This window comes from Haliotis asinina, chromosome 10 (assembly GCF_037392515.1).
Source record: "Haliotis asinina isolate JCU_RB_2024 chromosome 10, JCU_Hal_asi_v2, whole genome shotgun sequence".
NCBI classification, from domain to species: domain Eukaryota; kingdom Metazoa; phylum Mollusca; class Gastropoda; order Lepetellida; family Haliotidae; genus Haliotis; species Haliotis asinina.
The window spans coordinates 26,154,135-26,181,633 of NC_090289.1; the positions used below are offsets into that span (position 1 = coordinate 26,154,135).

The 27,499-nt window shown below is 39.8% G+C and overlaps 1 protein-coding gene across 1 annotated transcript in view; it reads left to right on the forward strand.

Annotated features, from left to right (window-relative positions):
* The first annotated feature begins 229 nt into the window (after positions 1–229).
* Positions 230–27,499, forward strand: part of LOC137298421 (BDNF/NT-3 growth factors receptor-like) — a 56,961-nt gene continuing 29,691 nt past the window's right edge. The window contains exon 1 of the mRNA XM_067830686.1: positions 230–740. Within this exon, the coding sequence (XP_067686787.1) occupies positions 539–740 (202 nt within the window). The 5' untranslated portion in view covers positions 230–538. The remainder of the gene's footprint in view (positions 741–27,499) is intronic.

A 27,499-nucleotide genomic window follows, 5' to 3' on the forward strand; every position in this document is an offset into this window, starting at 1 on the left:
AAAAGGGGGGGATTTTTAATTCTAGCGTATGGGGGTGGACTGATGGATCAGCGGTGTTCTTTCAGACAAAGGCCGAGTGGCACTGGTGCTTGAAAGAAGGAGTAGTTCGCCAGCTATGTTGAAGAGCTGCGATGGTGAGAATGATGTAGCTGCGGCTTTTCTGTGAGGGAACTGCCAGTGCTTTTATCTGTGCCCTTCCATATTTTGTGGATATACTGTTATTGGTTTGTTCACAGTGCGTCTGATTATCGACTATAGATCTTCCGCTTTGACTGTGGACCAGCGAAGCCGCCATCTGGTTCCACGTGGTGCTCCTGTATGGATCATTTGTCTCAACAGTAACCCGTACTTCGACGTTGTGGCTGTTTTCTGTGTTGTATTCGTGGAAAGACCCCAGACACAACGGACGGCAAGCTGCGCCGAAATCCAAGCTGAAACCAGCCAGGACATGAACCGTGAAACCTCACCAGAACATGGCCATCATAGCACATAAACATAACCGGAATTGAAACCAGCATCTTCAAAACAGTTGGCAAAAATGGAAATCCCTGATGGAATGCATCCATTTAATTTATCACATCTCGGAACACAGAACACATCATCAACACATCATCAACATCATCAACAACATCCAGGTTCCAACCATATGAACTGGGGTTTAGGGACTGATCTCGACGATCCATTGTCTCATCGTAAGCATGAAAAAACACCATCACCACCCTTGGATCTCGATCATAAACGTGAGTATTGAATTTATACTGTCACTGGTAATAACCATACCTCACAAAACCCCAAGAGGTTAACCATGTTTGTGAAATAACAGAATCAATGTACAACGTTTGCAAGCCTGCCCTCCACATTTCACAGGAATATGATAATAGGCTAAATTGTTCTTTGTAAAATGTTAACAAAACATGCGTTGTCATCATCCTCAAATGCGTGCATACGTATTAACCAGTTTGATAATCGGTGTCATATTGGTTTGGTTGAAAACCATGTTTATGTATTCTTGTGAAATGGTCATTAAGCCCCGAAAGTTTCACGTTCAGATTTTATACCTATTTGAATTAGCCTATATGGCACATAATAGGAATTACTACACACGTAATGGGAATAACTACATCAGTTCTGTTTAAATATATAATACGCATATATGGATTAATTTCAGCGTATTTTTTTCAAAGTTTAGGAAACGGCGTTTCTTAAAGAAAGTAGGAACAGTGTAGTTTAAACGCTAGCATTGGCATGCCTGCTCTGTGTAACCATTTGGTAAACTGGCCTCACCCACTCGAAAATCTTATGCAGTTATGTTAAAAGCATCCATACAATTGCATGATCTGTATGGCCTATGGGCTTTCAAGCAGGATCCTTGTACTAACTAAATGGGTTTTATATATATGACTGTTCTTTTTTTGCATTTTTGTTAAATTTTAGGTAGGTTCATAATTCAAGGTGCGATTTATTGTATGTAAGATGTTAAAGGATTATCTCTGCATAAATCATTTCCAAAAGGTATTTTCTTGTCTACTAAATGCTCAATTTAAGTGTAAGTATCAAAATGATAGGGTTTCCAATTTAGGCTGGTTTATAAATTCAATATGAGTGCGATGAATGTGTCATATTTTACGCCATTTTAGCAATGTTCTCAATGCGAAAAACACACAAATTTTCTTTACGCATTTTATTCATGTTCAGGATCAAAACTTCGTCTTCGATGTACCGAGTGAACGCCCTATCCACGAGGGTAACATAGGCCTAAGTCAGTATGGGGTATCTATAAGGTATTGAACTTAGGGGTGTTTTTTCCCAGTTTGTTTCTATTACGCATGAGTGGATGTCTCACAAAGTGTGTTTTGTTTACTATATCGGATATAAGATTATAGTAACTGCCATGTATTCTAAACGTGGAGTATAAAATATTGATGTCCTTGATACGATCTGAACTAGGACATATAGCTTGCATGTATAACAAAGACTGCTTTGTGGATATGTCTTACCATGTCATTGTTACATCCTAACGTACATACCTTTAAGGACCCGCCCAAATAAATAATCCAACTATGCTTTTCAAATGATTAAACATCGTTTAACATTTATGAGTGTATAAATGAGTCTGTTATATGGGTGAATATTTTAGCATCATCTTGAAGAAGCTGTCATATCACGTGACACATTTTAGTCATTTTCAGTTTTAATATTGATACCAGTCAAACACATGGTTAAGTTCACTGCTTATGAGACAATTTGTCGGTCAATAATATGTCTTCATCACCAGTAACTACACATGTGATGTTCGATGTTTATGAGACGATCTGTTGGTCAATAATATGTCTTCATCACCAGTAACTACACATGTGATGTTCGATGTTTATAAGACAATTTGTCGGTCAATTATTCGTCTTCATCACCAGTAACTACACATGTGATGTTCGATGTTTATAAGACAATCTGTTGGTCAATAATATGTCTTCATCACCAGTAACTACACATGTGATGTTCGATGTTTATGAGACAATTTGTCGGTCAAATATTCGTCTTCATCACCAGTAACTACACATGTGATGTTCGATGTTTATGAGTCAATCTGTTGATCAATTATTCGTCTTTATCACCAGTAACTACACATGTGATGTTCAGTACTTATGAGACAAAGCATTGGTCAATTATTCGACGAAACTGATTAGGAATAGATGAAAAGTATCAGGGAAAAGACCCAGGTGTGGATGCATTTAAATCACGTTGGATTGCCACTTAGCATAGTCACTGGCTGCATCCGATGAAGACCAAGTTAAGGATGACAAATCTCTGGTCAGGAAATTAAGCCAACCGATCATACACAGCAGAGAATCATTCACTGCAACTGATGACGTCATTTCTTTATCTCCACGGACTCTCAAACAACCACAGTCATACTCATAATACAATCAGTGGTCATGAAGAACAAATAAAATTATCATAAAAGACATGTGCATATTGACGTCAATGGTGTCAGTTTGCTAAAAGCATATCCGCTTATATATTTCATTAAACAGTTTCATGTCAGGCTCTCCTGTGAGGTTCCGTCATTTGAATGAGTTATATAACTGGAAGTAATTAAAAGTGTATGACGTCAGCTTTAAGGTTCCCTACTTCAGGGAGTATAATTAATATACACTACACATTTGATTTTACATATCAGAACGTGATATCGTTGACGAATAAGCGAACAATACCGATGAGTGCAGCTTAAGGGGTTATTACTTGCTTGATACCATTGGTGTAAAAATAACTATATAACAGCAAAAAAAAAACTATTTCAGGAGCCAGCTTAGCATTACTATGTGTGCAAGTACACCTTTATTAAAATGTGTTCCTATCTGAAGGGTACATAATTATGATAATGATTGCAATGATTGATTGATTGTTGTACGTGATGCCTCAAAGGAGTATTTCCTAAAGCTGTAACCAAAATTAAATGTTTCTCGGGCACAATTTGTTCATAAGTGACGAGGACGGAAGGACTTTTTAAAATTTTTGATAGAAACAGGTTGACGAGGGAGGAACACATTTTTTCTCTTAGAAATACAGCTTGGAAAGTTTATAAGCACGTGCTAATGAGCTAGATCCAGTCACAGTCGTTCTTAGAGACACTCATTCTAATGCTGGACAAATGGATGATCGGGACGCTGCAAAGTCCAAATTAGGTGGTTTTTTGCACGTGGCAATAATAACTTGTTACGGTCACAAATAAAAGTGCCGCACCGATGCCCGAGAAGCATTTCATTTCTTTTATTTAGCCTAAGCATTCCAGACTTTAATTGCCCAGACTACAGGGTTTCGAGTTCAGTGGTGTCCGGAATAGGGAATTTTACGGTGTTGCTTCTGAAACACACTTAGATAATATCAGGTTACAATTGATATCGATGGACCCAGTGTCACCTCTCCACTCTAGGTCTGTGCCAGAGAAGATGGTACGCAATTTGTACCCTCAGAAACGTGGTCTGTATGTAGATTGTGAACGCTCGAGACTCACAACCTATATGTGATCTGATTAAAAGGGCTTTAATTGACACGTTGCTTGGTTCTTTGACAAGAATTTGGTGGCAGAGCTGTTTCTCATATCATATACATGCGGCTGCAGCAGCAAAGCGAGAAGACGGTTTTTGCTGTTATTCCCCTGATAGTGTGCGCAGCAGAATTAAACTCGTGCATTTTGTTATGCAGAGTTCTTTGCCGTGGTGCGGGACATGAACAAAATCGATACGTCACCGGGGTTTTGACAGTTTCGTGAATTTTCTGTATTCTGTGGGAGAGTTAGGGCATCATCTTGACTCCGATAGAACTTAAGAGATTTCTCAACCCTGACAACCAAATCTATCCTGTGACTGAGCGTGGCTCTTTGTCATATTCATAAATACGAGTGAGTTATCATTGGCTTATTCAGTTTGACAGGGGGTTTTCTATTGTAGGCATTTGATTACAGTGCTGTGTGGGTGGATAGCTGCCTGTGTGTAACCACTTCGCAGTCAAGAGATTTAGCCTGGCAGTAGATGACACTATGTACAATCCTAATCCGTAAGTGCGTGTGTCATCACAAATGATAGTAATTCATTACCTTGTTACCTTGTGATACAGGATGGATGAGACAACAATTGGAATTGTTAATACATCCATATGACCTTGAGTTATGTAGTTCCATCGCCTTTTTGCAAATGTATCCAGTAAAGTAATAGTTTAAACCAGACAAGAGATATGGCCAGTTATCTATCCGTATTCTTGTTAACGAATGCCATATTCCATATTCACTAGATGAATGCTCATAGCGCTAACCGTAAAAGCATGCATATTATTACCCCGGATAACACAAACAGCCTGTTAGGCGTTAGAAGATTATAGTCACATGGCTTGTTCCACCGGGTACCCAGTTGCTGCTGGGTTACCAGAGGCAATTCCGAACAAAGTCACTTGCCTGTGGTGAGACCACATGTGTCATGTGCTTCGTTGTGGGGCAGGACTGAAGTCAAGCTGCCGGTGACCCATCTGACCACTGACCGCGTCCATCTTTTGCTTAACTTCACCTGATTGTGACATGAGGTTTATGCACAAGACCGGACACCAACACGGCATTGCAGATACGGCATTGATTAAAATTCACATGTAGTAGCATAAGCAACCACTTTCTCCGCGTACAGCCAGCTGTTATTGCCTTGGAGTGTACTGATGTCTATACCAGCTATGATTTATTTATTTACACACGCTTCATGTGCACGTACACATTCCTATCTTACACAGACATAATTAAACACTACTCCTGCTTTACACGCTTATGGGCATCATCAAACTATACTCTCACCCTGCCTTATATACTCATAGGCATGGCCAAATCACACGCTTTTACCACTCTATACAATCACGACCTAATCTAACTTTACGCGTACACCACAGTGCACGCGCATGGACATGATCAAACTACACAATTATCCCAACTTATATATGCATGGACATGATCAAACTACACAATTATCCCAACTTATATATGCACGGGCATGGTCAAACTACACAATTATCCCAACTTATATATGCATGGACATGATCAAACTACACAATTATCCCAACTTATATATGCATGGGCATGGTCAAACTACACAATTATCCCAACTTATATATGCATGGACATGATCAAACTACACAATCATCCCAACTTATATATGCACGGGCATGATCAAACTACACAATTATCCCAACTTATATATGCACGGGCATGGTCAAACCTCACGTGTATCCTACTTTACACACATAGGAATACATATTTCATAGGAACAATTAGACCACACAAATATCCCACCGTACACCCTCCATTGACATGATCAAACTAGCTTGATCAAGGTACTCTCTTATCCTATTTTGCATGCTCATGGACACAATCAAACTACTCACTTGTTCTACCTTATATATTCTTGGATGTGATCAACCTGACGTGTCCTAACTTAAACACACATGTGGTCATGATCAGACCACACCTATCCTACTTTACACGTTTATGAGCATGATCAAACCACACTCAACCCCTGTATTCTGAAAAAAGACCATCATATATCTTTGGGCCTGCAACCATAAGTACATATGTAAACATTTTAAAACGTTCACCCATGCAAATTGATTAATAAATCACGCACATGCTTACACAACATTGTCACACAAAAATGTTCTAGCACTTTTAGAATTTGAGATCGGGTGTTCTTTATAAATATATCTTTATTCAATTGCAAATTATATATTTTTAAACTTCAAGGGCATTGTAAACACACTACTGGAAAATTAGACTTCAGAAGATCAAAACCTGGCACCAGTAAATTTCATTTTCAGCGGAGGCGTGAAAATGGTAAGACATACATTGCGGAGCAGATATTGTATGCTTCTAGGAACTGCCTGAATAGGCGTTTGTACTTACACTGATGTATTTAAATGGTATCCATGCAGGTCAATACACCCACGCGAATTCGACGCACAGGAACTCAGCATTCCTGTGGCGTTTTGAAGAGAGTTCCTCTTCGCTAATATAGAAGATTTTTCTATTAAATAGCATTTGTATAAGGGATAACAATGCCCTAATAGAAATATGTTAGTGCTATTGATTGAGTGGGAGTCTATGGATATGTAATTGAAAAGTGATGAAAATAGCTCAACAGGTGTAGGATACGAGAAAATAGCTCCAATACAATGTGGTAGAAAGCAAACACCTTAAGCCCTTGAGTATGTACGACTTAGATTTCTATCCAATATGGTTTTGGTGGTTGGTGTTGGAAAAACACAACATTCACACACGTTTTCTTTCTTAGTAAACCCATTATGTATTGTTGGTCATTTGGGAATCACATAAGAAATGCTTCAGAAATTATATGTCGGTGTTTTTTTTCTCGTACAATCAACGGCGTGTACGTAACATGGTAGCAAAGACCGTGCTATTGATTGTACGGGTTAATGGGTACCCGTCGTGATGGTTTCGTAACAGGTTCATTAAATGAATTCTTTTCCTGTATAACCTTTGTCAAAGCGAAGTAAGTGAGAGCGACAGAACAATTCCTTTTTAGAAAATCACATTGTACGAATCTGACTATGTCATAAGTATGTATAATATAAATTAAATGCTGATGACATCAATCTTTACAAACACATTCATAGTGATTGATTTTGATTCAAACATATTTTATTCATCAAAAAAGGATTGGGCACAAGTTATTCAACTTAGAAAAGCCCTCTGCCGATAACTGAAAATGTGAAATTTGGATCTCTAAAAGGTGAAGGTGTTGGAATATTGCTTGACAGAAAAGAATGGTTGTTTTCAGTGAGTTGGAGCTGTCCCGTGTCTTACAGTCTTCAAGATAGTTTTCCTCAACATGCTTCTTTATGTATGGATGTTAATATGAAACATATAAGACTGTTTCAGTGGATGTAACTGAATGATATCAAATCACCAATACGCCTGAAGGTAATGTTCGGCTTGCCCACTTCCAGTAGTCTTTACTGTTACGAGCAGAAATTCTGCGAACAGATGTGCATTCACTTGGAATCTAAGTGGCACATATTTGGCATATCCGTCCATCTCGATGCATAATTCCCACTGTCATGCTACGTATTTTAAGACAGTCCGCACTAAAAGGTTAAGGAGAGAGACTCTGTGAAGATGTGCAGATAGAGTGACAATACAAGGATCTTCTGATCAATAAGAAACAAATAAGAATTGGCAAGTTGTTTTGGTCGTGTGTTTCCTGAATAATGAAGAAATAATCTCAAGGTTTTACAGAAAACTCTATCGTGACACCAGGTTATTGTGTAATTAGGAAATAAAGTTCGCTCTGCCTCAGTGTGTTTCGAAATAAAGTATAGTTTTGCCTTGAACTATTATATAATTGAAGCACTCGTACAGTCCTCGTACTTTAATTATAATAGTTCAGGGCAAAACTATACTTAATTACGAAAAAAAACATTGGGGGACGGCGAACTTTATTTCTTTTCAAAGATGCCAAATTTAATACTTTCTAATGACAATTACGATTAATCTAAGACAGAAAACAGTGTCGGTGACCTAAATTAAGCATCCTCGCACCGGGGTAACTGACGCGCTGTTCTATTGACGTGTCTGTTCCCCGACCTCAAGAGAAAGGTTACCAGAAAAACAAATAATGAACAATTTGATGACGGTTTGCGTTCGGGTTAAATATCTTCTCTAAATGATTTTAATTGCATCTGTGATTAACGTACACCATATGGTGGATACATGACCATCTACTACCAGCGTAAGTTTAGATTAGTACATCAAGATGAAGTTGACTAGTCACGCGACATTCACGATTGTATTGTGAGAATGTAAACATTGCGAGCCTCACTCTTAAACTGCGATTCTAACCGATTCAGAAAACAGAAACGTATTGTCTCAGCCAGTGATGTAAGCTGTGCGAAGCAACTGCAAACGAGGAAATTGGATGCAAAGGCGCAGTTTTCCGTAGGAGGCTGTACGAGGCGATGGCAACTGACATGCATCGTGAAGCCGGTTACATTGTGACGCAATGCAAAAGTGTTCGATTGCGAGGGGGCAGATTAGAATGGCGCAATGACGCCAAGGCATTGTGACGTAATAAAAACACCCATCTTATTATCGTCTGGTAAGGTATTGTCGACGCCTTTGGTCTTTCACCGAAGCATCTTCAAATAGTCGATACTTAACTTTATAAAATGACGTTAGTAAAGTTAACGTTGTGACAACATTGTGTCATGACGTTACCGGCATCCAACCTTCCCACAACGTTGCGGAAACGGTGGGTGTGTTAGCCGGGTACAGAGCCTGGAACCTGTGAATGTTACATGCGATCCTGCAGTGGGTGCCCAACAGGTGATCCAGCAATGCCTCTCTGTTAGAGATGAAATTATAGATAAATGAACCGTAGTTCATATTTGAACGTATTGTGTACATATCATATTGCCTACAAAGTGTCGTTATCAAACAAATTTTAAAACCCACAAATATCAATACATCTGTATATATCATTTGCAGTGATGTGGCCATTTAATTGCAACATTGCAAAAAAATTGAACAGTATTATCATTAAAGTAAATGATACGTATTTCTTTTTGCATAGCGGAGGGAAAACCTAGTAGTTAAAGCGTTCGCTCGTCACGAAGACTTTGGTTCGATTCCACATATGTAAAGCACATGTCCGTCGTCACCCACCATGATATTTGTGGAATATTGTTAAAAGCGATGATTACACAATGCCATTTAAACACTGGTCAAATGTTACACAAGTTATATTTGGGATTACACTTTCTTGATAAAGTACAAATTCTAGTACATTTTTAGTTGAGCCCCATCCTGGATTTTAATTTGTTAAAAGCGGCCTAAAACCAAACTTACGCATGTCAAACACATTATATTTAATTGTGTTACTAGTTCTACAGACTTTAAATGTTAGAGATATTTGGCGTGTAACAGTAAAACTAATCCCTGGCATCTCTTGCCACGTAAAACATAAGATTATCTTCAATCCCCGTCTCATGTAATAAGTTACACTCACTTAATGATATCGGTAGTGCCTCTAGAGCTTGTTTTAGTGCTCACGGATTTGAGTAGCTGACAAAGCAGCTTTCAAAATCATTTAATGTATTACGTGGGTTTTTTCAGCATACACGTTACCTCTATATCTAAAACTGTATAAATTTGGTTAACTTGCTATCTGTTCATTGTAAATGCGTGTGTGACATACATGTATTAACTGTCGTCTTTTCGTCATGTAACAGAGCTTAAGTTGTTTTCGGCTTTTTGCAATATTTGAGTATTACTAGTATTCAGTTAAAGGGCATCTACACACTGTGTATCGGTAGAGATTCAAACCGGGATCTTTAGCATGGCACGGGAACATTCAATTTAACGTTTGATTGTAGAAACTGGTCAAAGCATGATAACGATTTGGTGTGTTCCGAAAGTTACCTAAACATTCTCTACACGAGTATGATGTATCGATAAACAAGTTCCATGAAACACTTAGTTTTAGGCAAGTCTTGCAAGCACGTGTGACAGTCATAAAATGTCAGATGGTCCGTTTCCAAGTAAATTATACTTCTGTTTTGGCTTGTGACTAAATCTGAAGATAGATCGCGAATCCTTGATGATTAAAGACGTAAATCGATAGAAAATCAAGAAAATTATCCTTGATTCTGCCTCTTGTTTCTTGACCAGCTAGTTTTTCAAAGACCGTGTTTCTGAGAAATAACGTCAGAACGATTTTAATATTTCAGTTGGTTTGCGTTTAATGGTTGGGATTAAGGTGGCGCTTTTTCGACGTCGACATGTGCTCTCTCCACGCAGGGTAACTTCTTTAAAGAGAGACTAAATCTTGCTCCATCTTTAAACTTCGTACAGAGGCGCGGGTTTGAACACGCGTGGGCAGCTCTGTTTACGAAAAAGTCGCCGATGAGGTTTTAAGGAGCACATACTTGACATAGCTAACGTCAGTTGAAACTCCTAATCTTGTGTGACGAACGTCAGGAACCATATGTTAAAAAGCTGGCATCTAAGGAGTAGGACTATGGTAAGATATTTCAGACCTCTTGTAATTATCTCGTAATTATACAAGAGTTCTTTGGTTACCATATATTTCAGGATAAATGCCAAAACAAGGATCCGTTTTATTCAAATATAACTAGAGACCATGGCTTGGTGACTTTATGCGTGTGAAGCTGAGCAGATCTTTTATTTTGAAAAACTTTACCATAAGAAGTAGTAACTGGTCGTTGGATTAAATTCCGCAAAATATCTATAATTATTATACGAAGGTTGTGTCTTGCATCCGGGTGACATCCTTTCTTCCATTTAGCAATGTAACTAAACATTACCAATTCATCTAGTTGTCTATTAAAGGTGACAATGGTGATCAATTGGTTTAAAGCGCGATCATTTACTTTGGCGAGTTTCTGGCTCGAGGTCATGCCGGTATGTTCTTGTTGGGTATTTAAATACCGAATTAGCATTGATTGTGATTTGGGTTGTGTCAGCACGTTCTTGCACCTGGACTGAGTCTAGTAGGAAAAACGCTCACGATTTGTGGTTTCACTTTCAACATTACAGCTCAGATGTAGTGACGAAACAGATTAAAACGTCTGCCTCACTCGTTCCTTTCCACAATAGGGGTAGGAGGAGAGATATCAGTCGAAGAGCCTGTATTGTACTTTCTGATAACGTGATAAACAAGGTACAGCCCTCCTCAGTTACACAGTAAACGGTTGGTAAAAAGCCAGCATTTCCCTTTTAAGCCATATACGTTGCAAAACTGGATATTTGGCTTGCCAAAAAAAAAACAACAGGTGGTAGAAAGGCATTTGTTTCTTGTAAGCTCTATAGGTTGCAAAACTGTATATTTCGCTTGCCTAACCATTCTAGCAACAATCAGGTGGAAGCCTGTTTTTGGGGTTCTGTTTCAAAATGGTAGTTACGCCCCTGGCAGAGTCGTGTTCGATTCCTAGAATTGCTACATTGTTGAAAGGCTCACACCAAACAATACAACCCTTCTCTCTCCCGCTTTGTCTTCCTTACTCACTCGCTCTCACTCAACCATCCACCAGTGTACTGAAAGAAAGGATAGAGGCAACTAGTGCGATCTGATGGTAAGATTCGTTGACTTGGTTGAGACATGTCATCGCAATAGAGTTGCTTAGATAGATGTTCATGCTGTTGATCACTGGCTTGTCTTGACCAGACTCGATTACTAACAGAGCACCGCTGGAATATTGCTCAGTACAGCTTGAAACTAACACAATCATTGACTTAAAGTAAAGTTCCGCTCAGGCTACAATCAGAGCGCATATGTCCTCTCCGGTAATCCTCATATCGAATGACTTCCCACTAGGGTGAATGATATTATCACGGTTTGTCAAATATAATAGCACATAATAACACCTATTTGCTCCAAATTCCGGGTGATTTCTCTCTCGGTCTTGTCAGTGAGAGGAAGCCGTAATCAATAAGTTACCTGAGGCTGATATCGATTGGGGCATAAAGAGACGGGTGTTAATGATATGTAAACTTGGAAGCATCTTAAGGAGCCTGTCAATACAGTCATCTATTTCTCTATTGGCTTAATGTGAGCTGGTCCATTATAGAGAAAACTGAAGCACTGAACAGCACCAGATGGTTCGTTCAAGTTTTGTAAAACATAGAATTGGCGAAACAGTGTACGTGTATTCGGTGACATGTGTTGAAAGGCTTTGTCCGTAATGAAATGAGTGAGACAGATAGGGAGAGAGAAGGTGGTGGGGGTGGGGGTGGGGGTTGGGGTGGGAGGGGGAGGTGCCGCTAGAAAAGCCTGGAGATTGCTTCATAAAGTAACATTTTTCAGTTGTCAGATTTTCATGATGTACATTATGAGAGCACAAATATCATTTGGGTAGTTTGGATAGTCTAACCTTGTCTTTGGTTTCTACAGCCGTCGTTTAACGAAATTTCACTGCCATAACAAAACATTATGATTGATTCAAATAATATTTCATAGAGTTTTAACGTTTTGATGGTTCGCAGAGCCTGTGGCTAAAGTTGGAAGAATTCCATGTGCATTTTCCGCCTTATGGTTTAAACATATTGTTATTTGTCAAAAAGCTTTACAGCAGATGTTAACACCGCTCACATACAACATAAAACACAAAATGAAATGAACTATGTGACGTCATCAGTATTGTGTATTACATGAGTAACATGCCTGTACATATTGAATTAAATGCAAGACCTATTCTCTTATTAAACGTAAATGGAGGGTTACGGTTGCGTGTGTGTCTAACAAGCCATTTAAAAAAAGTATAATAATTATTTTAAGTATGGCTGTTCGTTAGCTATTTTTAAATATGGCTACTCGTTAGCTATTTTTTAAATATGGCTACTCGTTAGCTATTTTGACACGTAACACAAATGTTCTCATGTGCTGTGAAAACATTAGATTAAACGCATTCCAATATAAACTGGCGTCACACAAAGGGGAAGGTAATATGTGTGTTACTTTTTCGGCATTCTTGGTGAGATGCATGAAATATTCCTTACTATATGTTTTTTTACGAAAATACGAACTAATTTGTAGTACAAGAGCCTTATTGATACGATCATGTTTAGAATGATATAATACGTATCAAACGAGTTTCCAATTTCCCTACACACAAGTATGATCAATGACCCATATTTATTCCATTTGTAAGAAGAGAATTATTAATCAAATCACGACAGGTAATACAATCCAAGGACAGGTAAATGTCAAGGATTCGCTAATCGATACCCCTACCTGTACTGAAACTTAATCGAATGCTGTGTTTTCGCAGCCGTTGTTTTACATCGATCTGCACTTACATGGAAGTCGCACATGTAGAGAGCGCTGATTGAGTTTTAATGGAATCCGAGTGAGTGTGTGAGTGCGTGACAGAGACTGAGCGAGTGAGAAACTGTACATGTATTTACCTGGAGAGAGAGAGAGAGAGAGAGAGAGAGAGAGAGAGAGAGAGAGAGAGAGAGAGAGAGAGAGAGAGAGAGAGAGAGACTTCGAATCGAATCTCGTGTTTTCCAAGGCTTTGTTTTTTCTTAACGTCAGCCATGAGGTGACTACTGAATGCATCGCAACGGAATAAGAGTGAGTGATGGGTGGGTTTGTGGGTTCCCGTTCCTGTGTGGCTGGGTGATTAGTGAGTGAGAACGTTTTACCCCAGTTTGCTAGAGCAAGTGAAATGAAAATCTTTCGCCATTCAGCTTCGACTTTCAGTCATGCAGTCGTTATATAGTAAATATGAGGTCCTAATAGGCGAAGGAGAGAGGGTGTGCAGGGGTGCGCACGCCACCTTTTGTCATGAAAGTTAATGAAACTCTTGTGAATATGAAGTGTGCACCTAAACACAGACACAGATTGGTAACACGCATTTTCACCATGTTTCATGTAATTGAGTTGTCGGTATGTAACGGTGTTTTAATGGGGATGGGGATTTTTAGGTCCATGACGTCACATGCTCTTTGACAAGAGTGAGTGAGTTTAGTTTTACGCCGCTTTCAGCAATATTCCAGCAATATCACGGCGGGGGACACCAGAAAATGGGCTTCACTCATTGTACCCATGTGGGGAATCGAACCCGGGTCTTCGGCGTGACGAGCGAAAGCTTTAACCACTAGGCTACCCCACCGCCCCTCTTTGACAAGAGACTGATATGGTTATTTACGCTGACGTTACAACAGGAGTTTGGTACCCTGACTGGAGGCTCAGATGGGTATGTTGGTATATATCCCCGTCACTAACCCACTGAATGTTAGCTTGATGTCTATTGCCCTTGGCTGCAATCCCGAACCTGTCTGCATGTATATATGTCCATGCTCACACCAATGTTTGCAATGTCGGACTTTACGGCATGGGAGATGGAAATCGATTAAATATTTCAACTATCCATTTTCTGTTAATTAATGTTTAACACAGTCAGCACTCTTCGAGCTGGACCATGACGACCTGTAAGGCCCGAATGTGGCCTAGGAAACCAACAACACGATCAGCCAAGGTACCGAGTCTTCCTTCTCACTCTTTTCAGCAAGCTTTCTAAAGCTCACTCAAAAAATGTAAGTACTGAAACATAACACTAAACACAAAACGAAACGAGTAACTTTAATGATGAGCCCACTGTTTCCAGAACCATTTAGAGTTTCTCTATTGTATATACATGGTCTGAAGACATTGATCGCCCGTCGTCTAGGGCAGGAGAGGTTGATCGGGATCCATTTCCATAGTCTATGTTTTGCATTACACAAGTCAGTAGGGATCGAAAGAACCAACCTAATAAACATGATACAAGACATGATACCTTTTGTCAAATGCTTGTCAGTGAGTGAGTGAGTGAATTTAGTTTTTCACCCCCTTTAGCAATATTCTAGCAATATCACGACGGGGGAGACTAGGAAAAAGACAACATCAAGTGTAATCATTTTAATAGTCCGCTACATGTAAGGCAATATCACCTAAGTAACATCCTAAAAAGCACGGCACCAGTCCGCTACATGTATAAACCTGGCACCGGTCTGCTACATGTATAAACCTGGCACCGGTCTGCTACATGTATAAACCTGGCACCGGTCTGCTACATGTACAAGCAGAGCACCAGTCCGCTGCATGTATAAGCAGAGCACCAGTCCGCTGCATGTATAAGCACGGCAAATCGAGGTCAGATACCATACCCACGTCTTACATGCATTGAATTGACAAAATAATGCGTTTTTCTTATTTTTGTGGTTTCAAAAAGACGTTGCGGAGGAATGGTCTACTGTTGTACTTTTAGCATGACTTCAGACTGTAATGACGTCACTACGCCTGCCCTTAGGTAAACGACGTCACGATGCATGTTAGTTGTCATCGCCTCGCACAGCCGCCTACAGTACACTACTCCGTAGCACCCCGTTTCTTGGTTTGCTGCACTCGGCTAACATCACTGGTGGAAACATCGTGTGTATATTTTTCAACGGGTAGAATGACACAATTCGACTCACAATCAAACTGCGACACGGCAACGTTCGCAATGTTTACATCCCACAAAGCATATATACTGAATCTACAGTATGGTTCAAAATTATTGAGAATAGCTAAAGCATTTCATATTATTAAACGAGAACAAATCAGATAAAATTGAATGTATTGTGAAAGTGAACTGACATTTTCATGTTGTGTAGGTAACAATTTAATATTTTATCAAGTCTCCTTGAGCTTCACGGCACAGTCTAAGACGGGTAGGCATACTTCCTATCAGAGAGGTTAGTGTCTCGTGAGTTATGCTGTCCCAGTATCGGACCACTTCTCTCTTCATGTCTTCAATTTTTGTCAACCCCTTTGGATTCACACATTCCTTCATCATCCCCCAAATGTTCTCAATGGGATTTAAGTCAGGACTATATGCAGGAAATGGTAATGCAGTCACATTTTTCTCCTGAAACCACTGCTTGGCATGTTTTGCGGTGTGTTTAGGATCATTATCTAGCTGCAAAATCCAGTCATTTCCATAAAACACATGTGCACTTGGAAGGAGAAAATTATCTAATATGTTAGTGTAGCGTTGACTTGTCAGATTTCCCTCAAACACACACAGCGGGGTCGTTCCTAATAAGGATATCCCTCCCCATAGATGAAACTTTGGGCTGTATTTAGGTCGTCGATACAACGGTGCTGACGCAGACTTTGTCCATATTTTCACATTATTGGGATATACCCATATTGAGCTTTCATCAGTAAAAATCACATTTTCCCAGTCAAAGTTTTCATGTGCCAAACACCACTCAACACGCCTGTCTTTATGTTCTTGTTTCATGAGAGGAGAAGGAATTCCAGTCTTTTTCTCCCATCCAAGATCAATAAAATTTCTTCTAACTGTAGATGTTGATACAACTGTTCATCCCCTTTCTATCATTTCATACCTGATGTTGGAGATGCTTGCCCTTTGCTTTTTAGACGCTAAAATTCCCAGCCGGACGCGATCTGAGAAGTCCAATTTTCTGGGTCTCCCTGCTCCTTTCTGGTGCCCAAAATCCTTTCCCTCTTTAAAATTCTTCCTAATCCTATACACAGTAGAAAGAGGAGTTCCTGTTCTCTCTGCCAATGTATTTACATCATCAATTCCTTGATTACACAACTCAAAAATCAACCTTCTTTTATCTTCAGCAGACATTGTTGACAGTGCTGAGGAAAATGACGTCTGCTACAAATTCAGGGGAGGTAACTCTAATTGTACTATACTCAGTAGGCCAAGATGAGTTACCTCCCTTATACCATTACTTAGTTTTAAGTATCAGTGAATCAGTTGAGGTGTTAGGATAGCTCAAAGTAAGAAGAAAAATTCTCAATAATTATGAACCAGACTATATATAGAATCTCAGGTCAAGTCGTTATGATACATGTCAACGTGATACGACACTCGTGTGAGATGCGAGTTGAACACGTGGGTAATAAATAATTATGGCACCTGTTCGCTTCATGCATAAGCACGGAACCAGTCAGCTGCATGTAAGATCAAAAACAACATTTCACGCATGCATATACCCCAGCTAAAAGGACACAGTAGATACAAATCAACTAACAAGGTCCATTGCATTGTCGCACAGTCGATGATATACTCATGGAAAAATTTAAGGGAACGCATGTTTCTTTGGGCAATTCAATATTTCTGTTTTCTAACTTCAGCGTCGTGTATTGTCGTTTTCGTGAAGAGCAGTTCACTCAAACTCACCATAATGCTTTCCATGTATGTGCACTACATGCTCCTAAAGTTACATGCACTTAGATTTACACGTGACGTGTATGTGCACTGTCAAACACAACGGTTAAAAACATTGTTAACATGGCGAGACAGTACTTAACTTTGGCACAGAAATGGGAGGCAACTGGCATGGTTAATGGTGGAAGCTCATTAGGACAGGTTGCAACAACTTTTCACAAGTCTGTTAGCGTGATATCCAGACTTTGGGATCTCTATAGAGCGACTGGTGACGTCAAAATGAGGCGTGATCGGGGACAGGAAAAGAAAACCACCCCACGGGATGACCGGACCCTACTCCTTATTGCTCTGCGAGACAGGTTCAAATCCTCCTCCAAAATCAATACGGAATTCAGGCGAAGAACAAACGTCAGAATTTGTTCACGTACAATGCGTAATCGTCTTAAATCGGCTGGTCTAAAAAGTCGTAGTCCATTGGCTAGAATCAACATGACTGAGCAACACAAGCGCTTGAGACTGCAGTGGGCACGCAACCGTGGAGGAAGAACCGTACGCTAATGGAGAAACACCATGTTTAGTGATGAGAGCAGGTACACCCTTGACCATAATGACGGTCGAATTCGAATTTGGAGACGCGTTGGGGAACGTCACAGTGCCTGCACCATTAAACAGCATGATCATTTTGGAGGGGCTCTGTTATGGTGTGGGGCGGGTTTCCCTTTGACCACAAAACAGATCGTGTGCGTGTTGATGGCAGGATAACAGGTGTACGATATCGTGATGAGATCTTGAACCCGACTGTGATCCCTTTTGCGCGTACAGCAGGTCGAATGTTCGAGTTCCAGCATGACAATGCCCGCCCTCACATCGCTCATGTTTGTCGGGACAGACTGAGGGCTGCGGGTGTCCTGGTGTTGCATTGGCCGGCTAGTAGTCCTGACCTTAACCCCATCGAACATCTTTGGGATGTTCTTGGCCGCAATGTTCGGGACAGACCTGTTCGACCCAACAATTTGGATGAACTTTTCGTGGCTCTCCAAGAAGAATGGCGTAGAATTCCGATTGGTACCATCCGTACACACATTCGCAGCATGCCACGACGATGCCAAGCAGTTCTCCAGAGACATGGGGGACACACCCGATATTGATTTTCATCACTTGATATCAGCCTTTTCATCTGTATGAACTTTTCTCTTACTGTTTCAAAGATTAAAAGTCACGGCTATTTCATGCGTTCCCTTAAATTTTTCCATGAGTATATATACGTTGTTCTGGACGCTCTATTCATGACCATGGTGTGTTTTGGACTGCTGTCCCTGAATCTGCATCGACGTATTATCACAAGTGGTGCCTGTTCTGAAATTCTAAAGGCTTCTTCAAAATAATACACCTTGAAAATCAGAATCTGCTCATCGTCTACTTTAGCAGGGAGGGAAACGAAATTGTTTCTTACATAATTGTGGAAGATATTGTTACGAGAAAAAATAAACTAAATGGCTTGGATCACCAAGTGCTGGCAAGGTGGCGTGTAATGTAGGAGCAACGATTGAGGTCATGTATGCTGGGTCAGTATTCACAGGCCAAGTCATTTGCCCTAGACCATTTCGATGTAAAATTCTGCAAGGTGCTGCTATCTGTCTGTCTTTAATGAGTGGAACATGAAACGAGACCTATGGGTGGAATGCCTGACTTACCGGAAATTACCATACACATTTGGTGGGAGTAAGGCCAGATCTGAAATGCCGATTAAATATATCATATAAATAGCACTTTCTTGATGTCTGTGTGGGTAGTTCATGAATAAGACATTGTGTGAAAGCGTTATTCGCAAACGTTGAAGCATGGATAACCTTTATTGTTTGTATTAACATAATTCGGATTAGGATGACAAAGAAAGCAAATCGCACATTTCAGATAGCAATTTCAGTATAGAAATGTTTACATCTCCAGCTCTTAATCATAATCGAAGAGCAAGCTTATTATCCCAATTAGGGCATGAGAATGGGGCGTGTATAACCCTGTGAGATGCTAGAAGGTTAACAGTCAAGCGAGGTTATTATCTCCACCTACTGGGTACCCATCCACAGCGGAGTAAACGGAGGCATACTTCGAAAAAGGAATTTACATAATGGGTCATCAAGGAAAAGAGAAAGTGTACCATTGAAAATTGGGCTTTAAACATTTTTGTAAACTTTGCTGAAAAAGATCGCCTGCTTTGGTGCCGTGCGTTACCCATTGATAAGATACAGTTATCATGGGTATGGGATACGTATGAGACAATGCAAAATATTTTTTCTCAAGATTTCAGTATGGTGACACGGCCACACGGCCAACTAGGCAGCGTGACCATTGTTTTGGTCAAAAACAAGAAACCTCGTTGTTCTGTCCCATTTACTTTGCAAATGCTCAAACAACAACAACAACATCAAAATATTCTCATATAGGAATCGATTTCGTCTGACCATAAAACCTAAATTAATGAAACATACATCCGTCAAAGGGAACAGGCAAAATTAATTTTGGAAATTTCCACCCATTTGGCCTCTTCAGCATGAAATATTACCGATAAATTTCCGTAAAACAATCTATTTTCCTCGAACCCAGTGAATCGAAAACACTATGACACTTCCTTATCACCCATCTTTCCAGATGCCCTCGGTTGTGATTTATGTCTTGACGTTTCAATGAAATCATTTATATTGATTTCGGCAAAAATTCAATATCCTTTCCAAGAGTGTTTTATGGTTGTTTTGTTCCACAGAAAATCACCCTGTTCTCTCCAAGCCTACGAACCCTCGATCGGAAAATCGAAAGATAAATGTAGTGTTTGTTGCTAAAAACCTTGAACCTTCCAGATAAATTCATTGTAAAGACCCCCGTTTGTTCCTCACCAGGGAATATTGCCAATGAGTCGGGCCAGTATTTCTTCATCACCGCCACAGATAATTGAATAAGGACACCACAAGGGAGATGCGTTAAGTAACTGCTTATACTCGGTCTCAGGCTAACACCAATTTTTCACCGGGGCCTCAAGGTATTCTTGTTTGGGTGTATCAGTGTGCAAAGATATAACAAGTTGGGCTGGCTTCTTTAATGGGTTTTCTTGACGCAGAATATAAAGCATAGCTTCATGTGACGTTGTTTGATAACACATAATGCTGAACAAAATAACTAATGTCTCAATCAAACGGTTGTATTGTGGGTAATTTGAGGGTATGTTTGACACATCAGTTTCCAATAAGATTTCTTTTCTTTGCTATGACTCGAACCATATTCAGGTGAGTAAGTAAGTCGCCTTTGCGTGTGTTGTGATGGCTGCATGAGGAATGATGCGTTTACCTTTTCTGGAACGTTTGCGATCATCACTGTTTCATAGTTATTCATAAACACACATTCATTATAATCTGACACCATGGTACGGCCTTTAATGCCTTGCAAGTCTGGAAAGGGTCTTGCTCCTTCTGTATACATGCATAAATATACATATACATACATACACACGCACGCACGCACGGAGACACACATACATACATACATACATACATACATACATACATACATACATACATACATACATACATACATACATACATACATACATACATACATACATACATACATACATACGTGCGTATCGAAAGAAGCGACTAACAGGACGGGTGGTCAGGCTCGCTGACTTTGGTGTCACATGTCATCGTGTCCCAATTGCGCAGACCGATGCTCATGCTGTTGATCACTGGATTATCTGGTTCAGATTATTTACAGATCACCGCCATATAGCTGGAATATTGCGGCGTAAAACTAAATGCATTCACTCAATCACCCATTGGACGTATGGATAAAGTAGTTGTGACAGTCGTATGAATGGATTCTGTTGTATAAATGGATTTGTCACATCAGCAAACATATTGTGCATATCTTTGTTAATCTGTAGCAGTATATTGAAGGCATCACTTTATCCAGCATGTGACAGGACGTGTTCTGTTATATGAACAATAAAACTTACCATGGTCACAATGATACTATGGATCAGATTAAATCTCAGATGCGCAATAAAAGGTGAGAAATATGGTGTAAACGCATCACTAAATGCAGTCAGTGATGACACCGGGTGGTCTGCTCTTAGGTAACACTTGTCACTCATAGAAAATGTTACCATTGTAAATAGTACACATGATTTAATTTAACTGTGATCATAATTTGCTCACTAAGATTTGTTGTAGAAATATTTTAGGTAAAAATTCACAAATAGAGACAATTATCGCGTCACAGTATTAAGAGACTTATCCATTGAATAATTCTCCTTGGATAAAATATGAAATTATATGCCCTTCACACGGGCGTGACACTACCTTGCACCACTGAAAGACACTCAAACCTCATCTATTCAAGACTTGTTAGAGTGGCATTTTTTAAGTTGGAGGTCAGTTAGAACAAATACTAGTATATATAATTCTGGAGCAGGACGTCTCGATGCCGGTTCCTGTATCGTCCCTGTATAGTTCTCAAGAATACATATGAACACTTGAAAACGATTCAGAAACCTGTATCGAATATTCATATGAACACAGGAAAACAACACAGGAACCTGTAACGAAACGCCAAGCTCCAGACTTAAAGAAGTTGTCACCCATATATACCTGTTCTATCCTGTGTTTGTCCTCCTTACATGCTTATTAGCATACATAGACTGGTGTAGTCAAGATATACAGCATGCGTGTATTTGTGTGCTCATGCTATGAGGCAGTTCTTCGTAACAATAAGTGACAGCATTTCCTGTTGGGCAAACAATATTTTGATGTTTGTTGTATTTTGTGCTGTAATTCCAATGATCGTCGTAAACAGTATGTGTCAAAATATGTGACTAATATGATGCGAGATTTTCAGACACCAGCAGACCACACAATATGAAAGTTGCCCATCGTCACAGCAGTTGCATCCGTGTGTAATAGCATTCATTGATTTTCCATCACTGATCTATTTTTCCAATAGTCCAATTTCCCAGTGATAAATAATTTACATATACATAGCTTTGTATGAGACGCAATATGAATATTGGGCTGTTTCCATACCCTTGTGTATGCTGGTATCGTTCTGTGCAGTTTAACGTTTGGCTGTCTGCGCAATGTATCGTCAGTTTGTACCAGGCTATGTTCTATTTTGCAATATGCATTTCTCCTTACATCGACTGAAGTGAGCTTAAAGCAATCTAATTTGAGCATTTTATTTAATAATGAATTTTCTGACCCTATCCGATTGTCTATAGTTCATGGAAGCTACTTGAAGTTTCATGATATCGGAGTATTGGAGTTTATATAGCTGCTAGAAGGACATGTCAGTTCTCCCTAGTCAGGCTGTAATATATGATCATCTATGTACTCTCTCTCTCTCTCTCTCTCTCTCTCTCTCTCTCTCACACACACACACACACACACACACACACACACACACACAAACTGTTCCTTGCTAAGTGTTGAAATATATTTTGCACAAGTATAAAAAGTTAACAACATCGGGAATTCAGTTCTATAAGTGGTCTGAAATGCCGGCCAGTTATGATGGCTTTGGTTTCCAAGTGCAGAACTGATCTGTTGACGTGGTGAACAAGTACTGGACGTGAATCCAGTTTGAGGCAAGGCACAATGAAGATTTACAAAAACATGCTCTGACACATATGTAGTTGTGCGCACTTGTATCCTTGCGTCTGCCTAGGTATGAGGTTTGTGTGCGTGCTGTTTAGGGGCGGGGACTGTCGTAACATAATGTTTGATACTGACTCAACGACAAAATTAGGTATGCATCTTCCAGTGAGAAAGTGAGATGGGTTTTATATGCAGCACTCAGCAATATTCCAGGTATAGGGCAATTGTCTCTAAATAATGGATTTTGGACCAGGCAATCCAGGGATCAACAACATGAGCATCGATACACGTGATTGGAAACTGACAAGTTGTGTGCTACTGAAGATCAATTCTCACGCGGATCTTCATTGGTCAGACAGCGTTCAGTGTGTTGTTTAAACCTATGATAGTCTGGTACGAATCTGCATCTGGTGGCTCTGTACACTGCAAGAGGCTGTAACCTGGATAGTTTACTCTGTAATTTGATCACCCGAACCCTCTATGCTGCATATTTATCTTAATCTGTAAAATATACGAATGCTCAAAATATCGTTAAATCCCTGCTTACTAGTGGATGGATGATGCCACTGTCTCTACAGGGATCGTATTTCCTTTGCGGGGTGTGTACCTATCTGCCTACATTCGCCTCAAGTTGTTTCACATGCCTGTTAGCACAAATATTGTTTGTCGGATGTAGGCGGTTTTCTAAATGTCCTCATTATATCCAAACCTCTCATCATGATCGACTTAGGTTTCATGCCCATCGCTAATAGTTGGAAAAAAACACACCATATCAGAAGATTAAGAACATAAAAACAACAGCTGATTGATAATGACGCAAAACTTAATTACGACCTTCTGGGGTAAACGTTGAAACGGCAGCAGTTGCCTCAACATCTGCGTCGACACGGACCACACACGTCGGTGACGTCTGATACAAAGCATGGACAACATAATTAAATCATTCCTTCTCTCTGTGACAGCAACTATAAATCATTTCATCTTTTTCTTTACCGAAATTACATTACAATCAAACACCAACTTCCTTCTCAAGGTTCCCTCTGGATGCCATGCGAGAAATGAGGACGGAATGACGTTACATATTGACGTTAAATATTGACGTTAACATGGACAAACATGCGTTTTCTTTACACACTGTCCTCTCTGTTATCTAATAAATATTTTATTAGATATTAAAACCATGTCGGTGGAAGAAAAAACAATAACAACTTTATTTAATAAACTCGAATAAAAATAGAATCCAAGATCTTATTTCAGTCAAATCCACTAGTCACGACTCTCATCATTTTTATCTCATTTGTTTCTGTTCATTTTTTAAATAACTTACAACCCCATCAGTGATCAGCTAAAACTGTTCTACTAATAATAATGTTTATTTTCATTTTCATTTCACATTTGTCATTACGAAGTACGACGTACAAAACTCTCTCCATAATCTTAAGGATGAGTAACGGAACATGTTGATTGATTCATATCATCGTATCCCAACTGCATAAATAGATGCTCATGATATTAATCACTGGCTTATCTGATACAGATTCCATTAATTACAGACCGGTGTCATATTGGTAAGAGTTGGGTTAAACAAACAAACAGACAGACAGACAGACAGACAAATGCATTTTGTCCTTTTGAAGTTCAGTATGTATCATATGTGTGTGTTAGTGAATCACCCTTTTAAAATGCTTACAACTAAATGTTTATATACTTTACAACTAAAGCAGTGGGTACATTTTTATTAAAAACATATTTGAGCAATCATAACCAATTCAATTGAAGCAAATTACTTCAACTTGAGGAAGAATAAATATCCCTTAATCTTTCAAAATGCATTTTAAAAACTTTTGAACAACTATGTTAATTTGAACGAACAAAAGCCAGGTTTTCTCCCCAACGCCCACAAATCCATTTAATAGAATACGAGCAATGAAATTAAGGAAATGACGGCATAAAAAACGTGGTCTTTTCTTTAATGACTGAAAAAAGGGGTAAATCCCGCTCAAGTGAAAATGGATTGAATTAATCTCAGCGCCTTGTGGAAGTTGTTATCTAATTGGACCAAACTTGAGGAAAAATTGATTTCCATTTCGTTTATGCTTTGGATGGGAAGTGGAGGAAATGACCCAGGTTGAAACATTTCACCGGGGAGCTGTACTCACCGTTCGGTGTATGTTTTACTTATTTCACCGCAGGAAGGTTAAATCGAACGCAGAGAGAAAGTTACGTTTTTTTCTGCATGAGAATGTATTTACACGTCAAAATGGCGTTTGTGTCATGACGGTGAATTTGGCATAACGTTACGTGATGAAGACTTACCCATCTAATCATCGTTATAGAGACTACCGTATTATTGATTATTGTTGTGAGGTTGCATCAAGTGATCCAAAGCAATGCGCCCTTTTTCAGTACAGACACAACCTCAGATCGTAGATTTGTGACCTCAAGGTTAACTCATAAATCATTCTATTAAACTTTCGCCAGGCAAATAATGTAAATATGTTGCAAACATTGTCACGATATAACATATCTCAACGAAATTCTGAATTGTTCCGCTTTCCGTAGAATGTATGATCACAATCCCGAATATCATCTGGAAATTTTACTGCCTTTTAACAGGTTCTCTGAAAAGTAACATATCTCCAATTTTGAAGAAATTAGGTGTCGTCATGGCAGCACGAACTTGTACAAACACTATATATTACATCTGATGAACATTTATTAGACAAATTTCGATGTAGTTGTCCTTGCACTGCTCACAATGCTGGTTCAGTTCTCATGGCAATATGCCAAGATGTCGTCATGTATACATATGGAAATTAATTAAGCAACACCAAATTCAAAGACACATAAAAACTTAACAAAGTATAACGAAGTAATTTTGATGATTGATTATTCAATTTTGATGTATTGACATACAGCATGAGCTTTTCATGGGTTGATATGACGCGCGTGAAGCTTGCACAGCGCACGTGCATTGCTTTAACCTCAACTTTCGAAAAATGCACTTTTTCCCTGGGGTGTTTACAAGCGCAGGTTGTCGATTGCATTCGGTTTTTCATTCATTTCAATGTCATGGCACGTAGGAAATTATCAGAGGCCACTCGTTGGCAAATAATCGGCATGAGGAATGCTGGTATGTCTCTAAGACAAATCGGGACTCAAATCGGACGACATCATTCCATAATTTCAAAACTTTTGAAAAAATACCGGGCCACTAATGAAGTTAAAGACCTGCCTAGACCAGGAAGACCCAGGAAGACCACAGTCCGGGAGGACAGAGCTTTACTGAGACTTGTACGGCGCAGGTCCTTCGACTCGAGCTCTCGGTTGAGACAGGAGTGGCTTCCAGGGAGACCCATCTCGAACAGGACTGTTCGGAATCGTCTGAAAGCTGCAGGATACCGGGCAAGGAGGCCAATCAAGCGACCCAGACTGTCTCCAGCCCATAAGGCAGCCCGACTGGCCTGGTGTAATGACCGTTTGCACTGGAACATTGCCTCTTGGAGGAAGGTCCATTTCTCAGATGAGAGCCGGTTCTTGCTGCACATGGTGGACGGTCGTACTCGGGTCTGGAGGCAGAGGAACACAGCAATGGCTCCACGGAACATCCAGGAGACTGTGGCCTTTGGGGGAGGTTCCGTTATGGTATGGGGGTGCATTTCCATGAACTGCAAGTTGGATATCATTACCATCCGTGGCAACCTTAACGGTGTTCGTTACCAACAGGAGGTTCTTGACAGGGCTGTGGTACCTCATTTTGAGAACCATCCTCTGGCAACGAGACCCATATTTATGGACGACAATGCTAGACCTCACAGGGCGCATGCTGTAAATGATTTTTTGCGGCAAAATGCAATTGACAGAATTCCATGGCCTGCCATGAGCCCTGGCCTCAACCCCATTGAACATTTGTGGGACTTTATTGGCCGTCGTGTGAGGCAGAGAGACCCACCAGTCCATAATCTCAACGAATTGACGGCTGCCCTGCATGAGGAGTGGAACAGGATCCCCCAGAATCAGATCCGGAGACTCATCCAAGGAATGAGGAGGCGTCTGGAATCGGTGGTGCGTGCGCAGGGAGGACACACTAGATATTGATGAAAGTCGGTGTGCAGACTCTCAGATGACTGTTCTTTCTTTCCATGTGACATTTGTGTTAATACACCTGACAACAACGTCTGTGGATGAATAGTAAATTGTGTCCATTTTTTCATGAATTTAAGACAGTTTTAAGAATTTGGATTTCGTTGCAATAAAGCAAAGTCTTGATACTTTTTCCCTTTAAGTTGTTTGTCAGAGATCGTCTGTTGAATAAAAAAGTGTCAAACTATATCAACCCGGCATATTTTGATTGTCAGAACACTTCAAAGTTGCTCCAATAGAAAAAATTGGGGTGTTGCTTGATTAATTTCCAGGTGTATATGTCGCACAGCTGGTTAAGTATACTGAAGGAGAGAGATGGAAAACGAGAGACGATATAGTATTTGCAGTGCCGATAACATATTTTTTTCAGATTTATGAGAGCTGTGGGATAGGAAATATATAACACGTCTTCGACCTTTGGTGGAAATATAATGCTCCACATTGAACATGCCGTAGATCTGATAGGTTAAAATTCC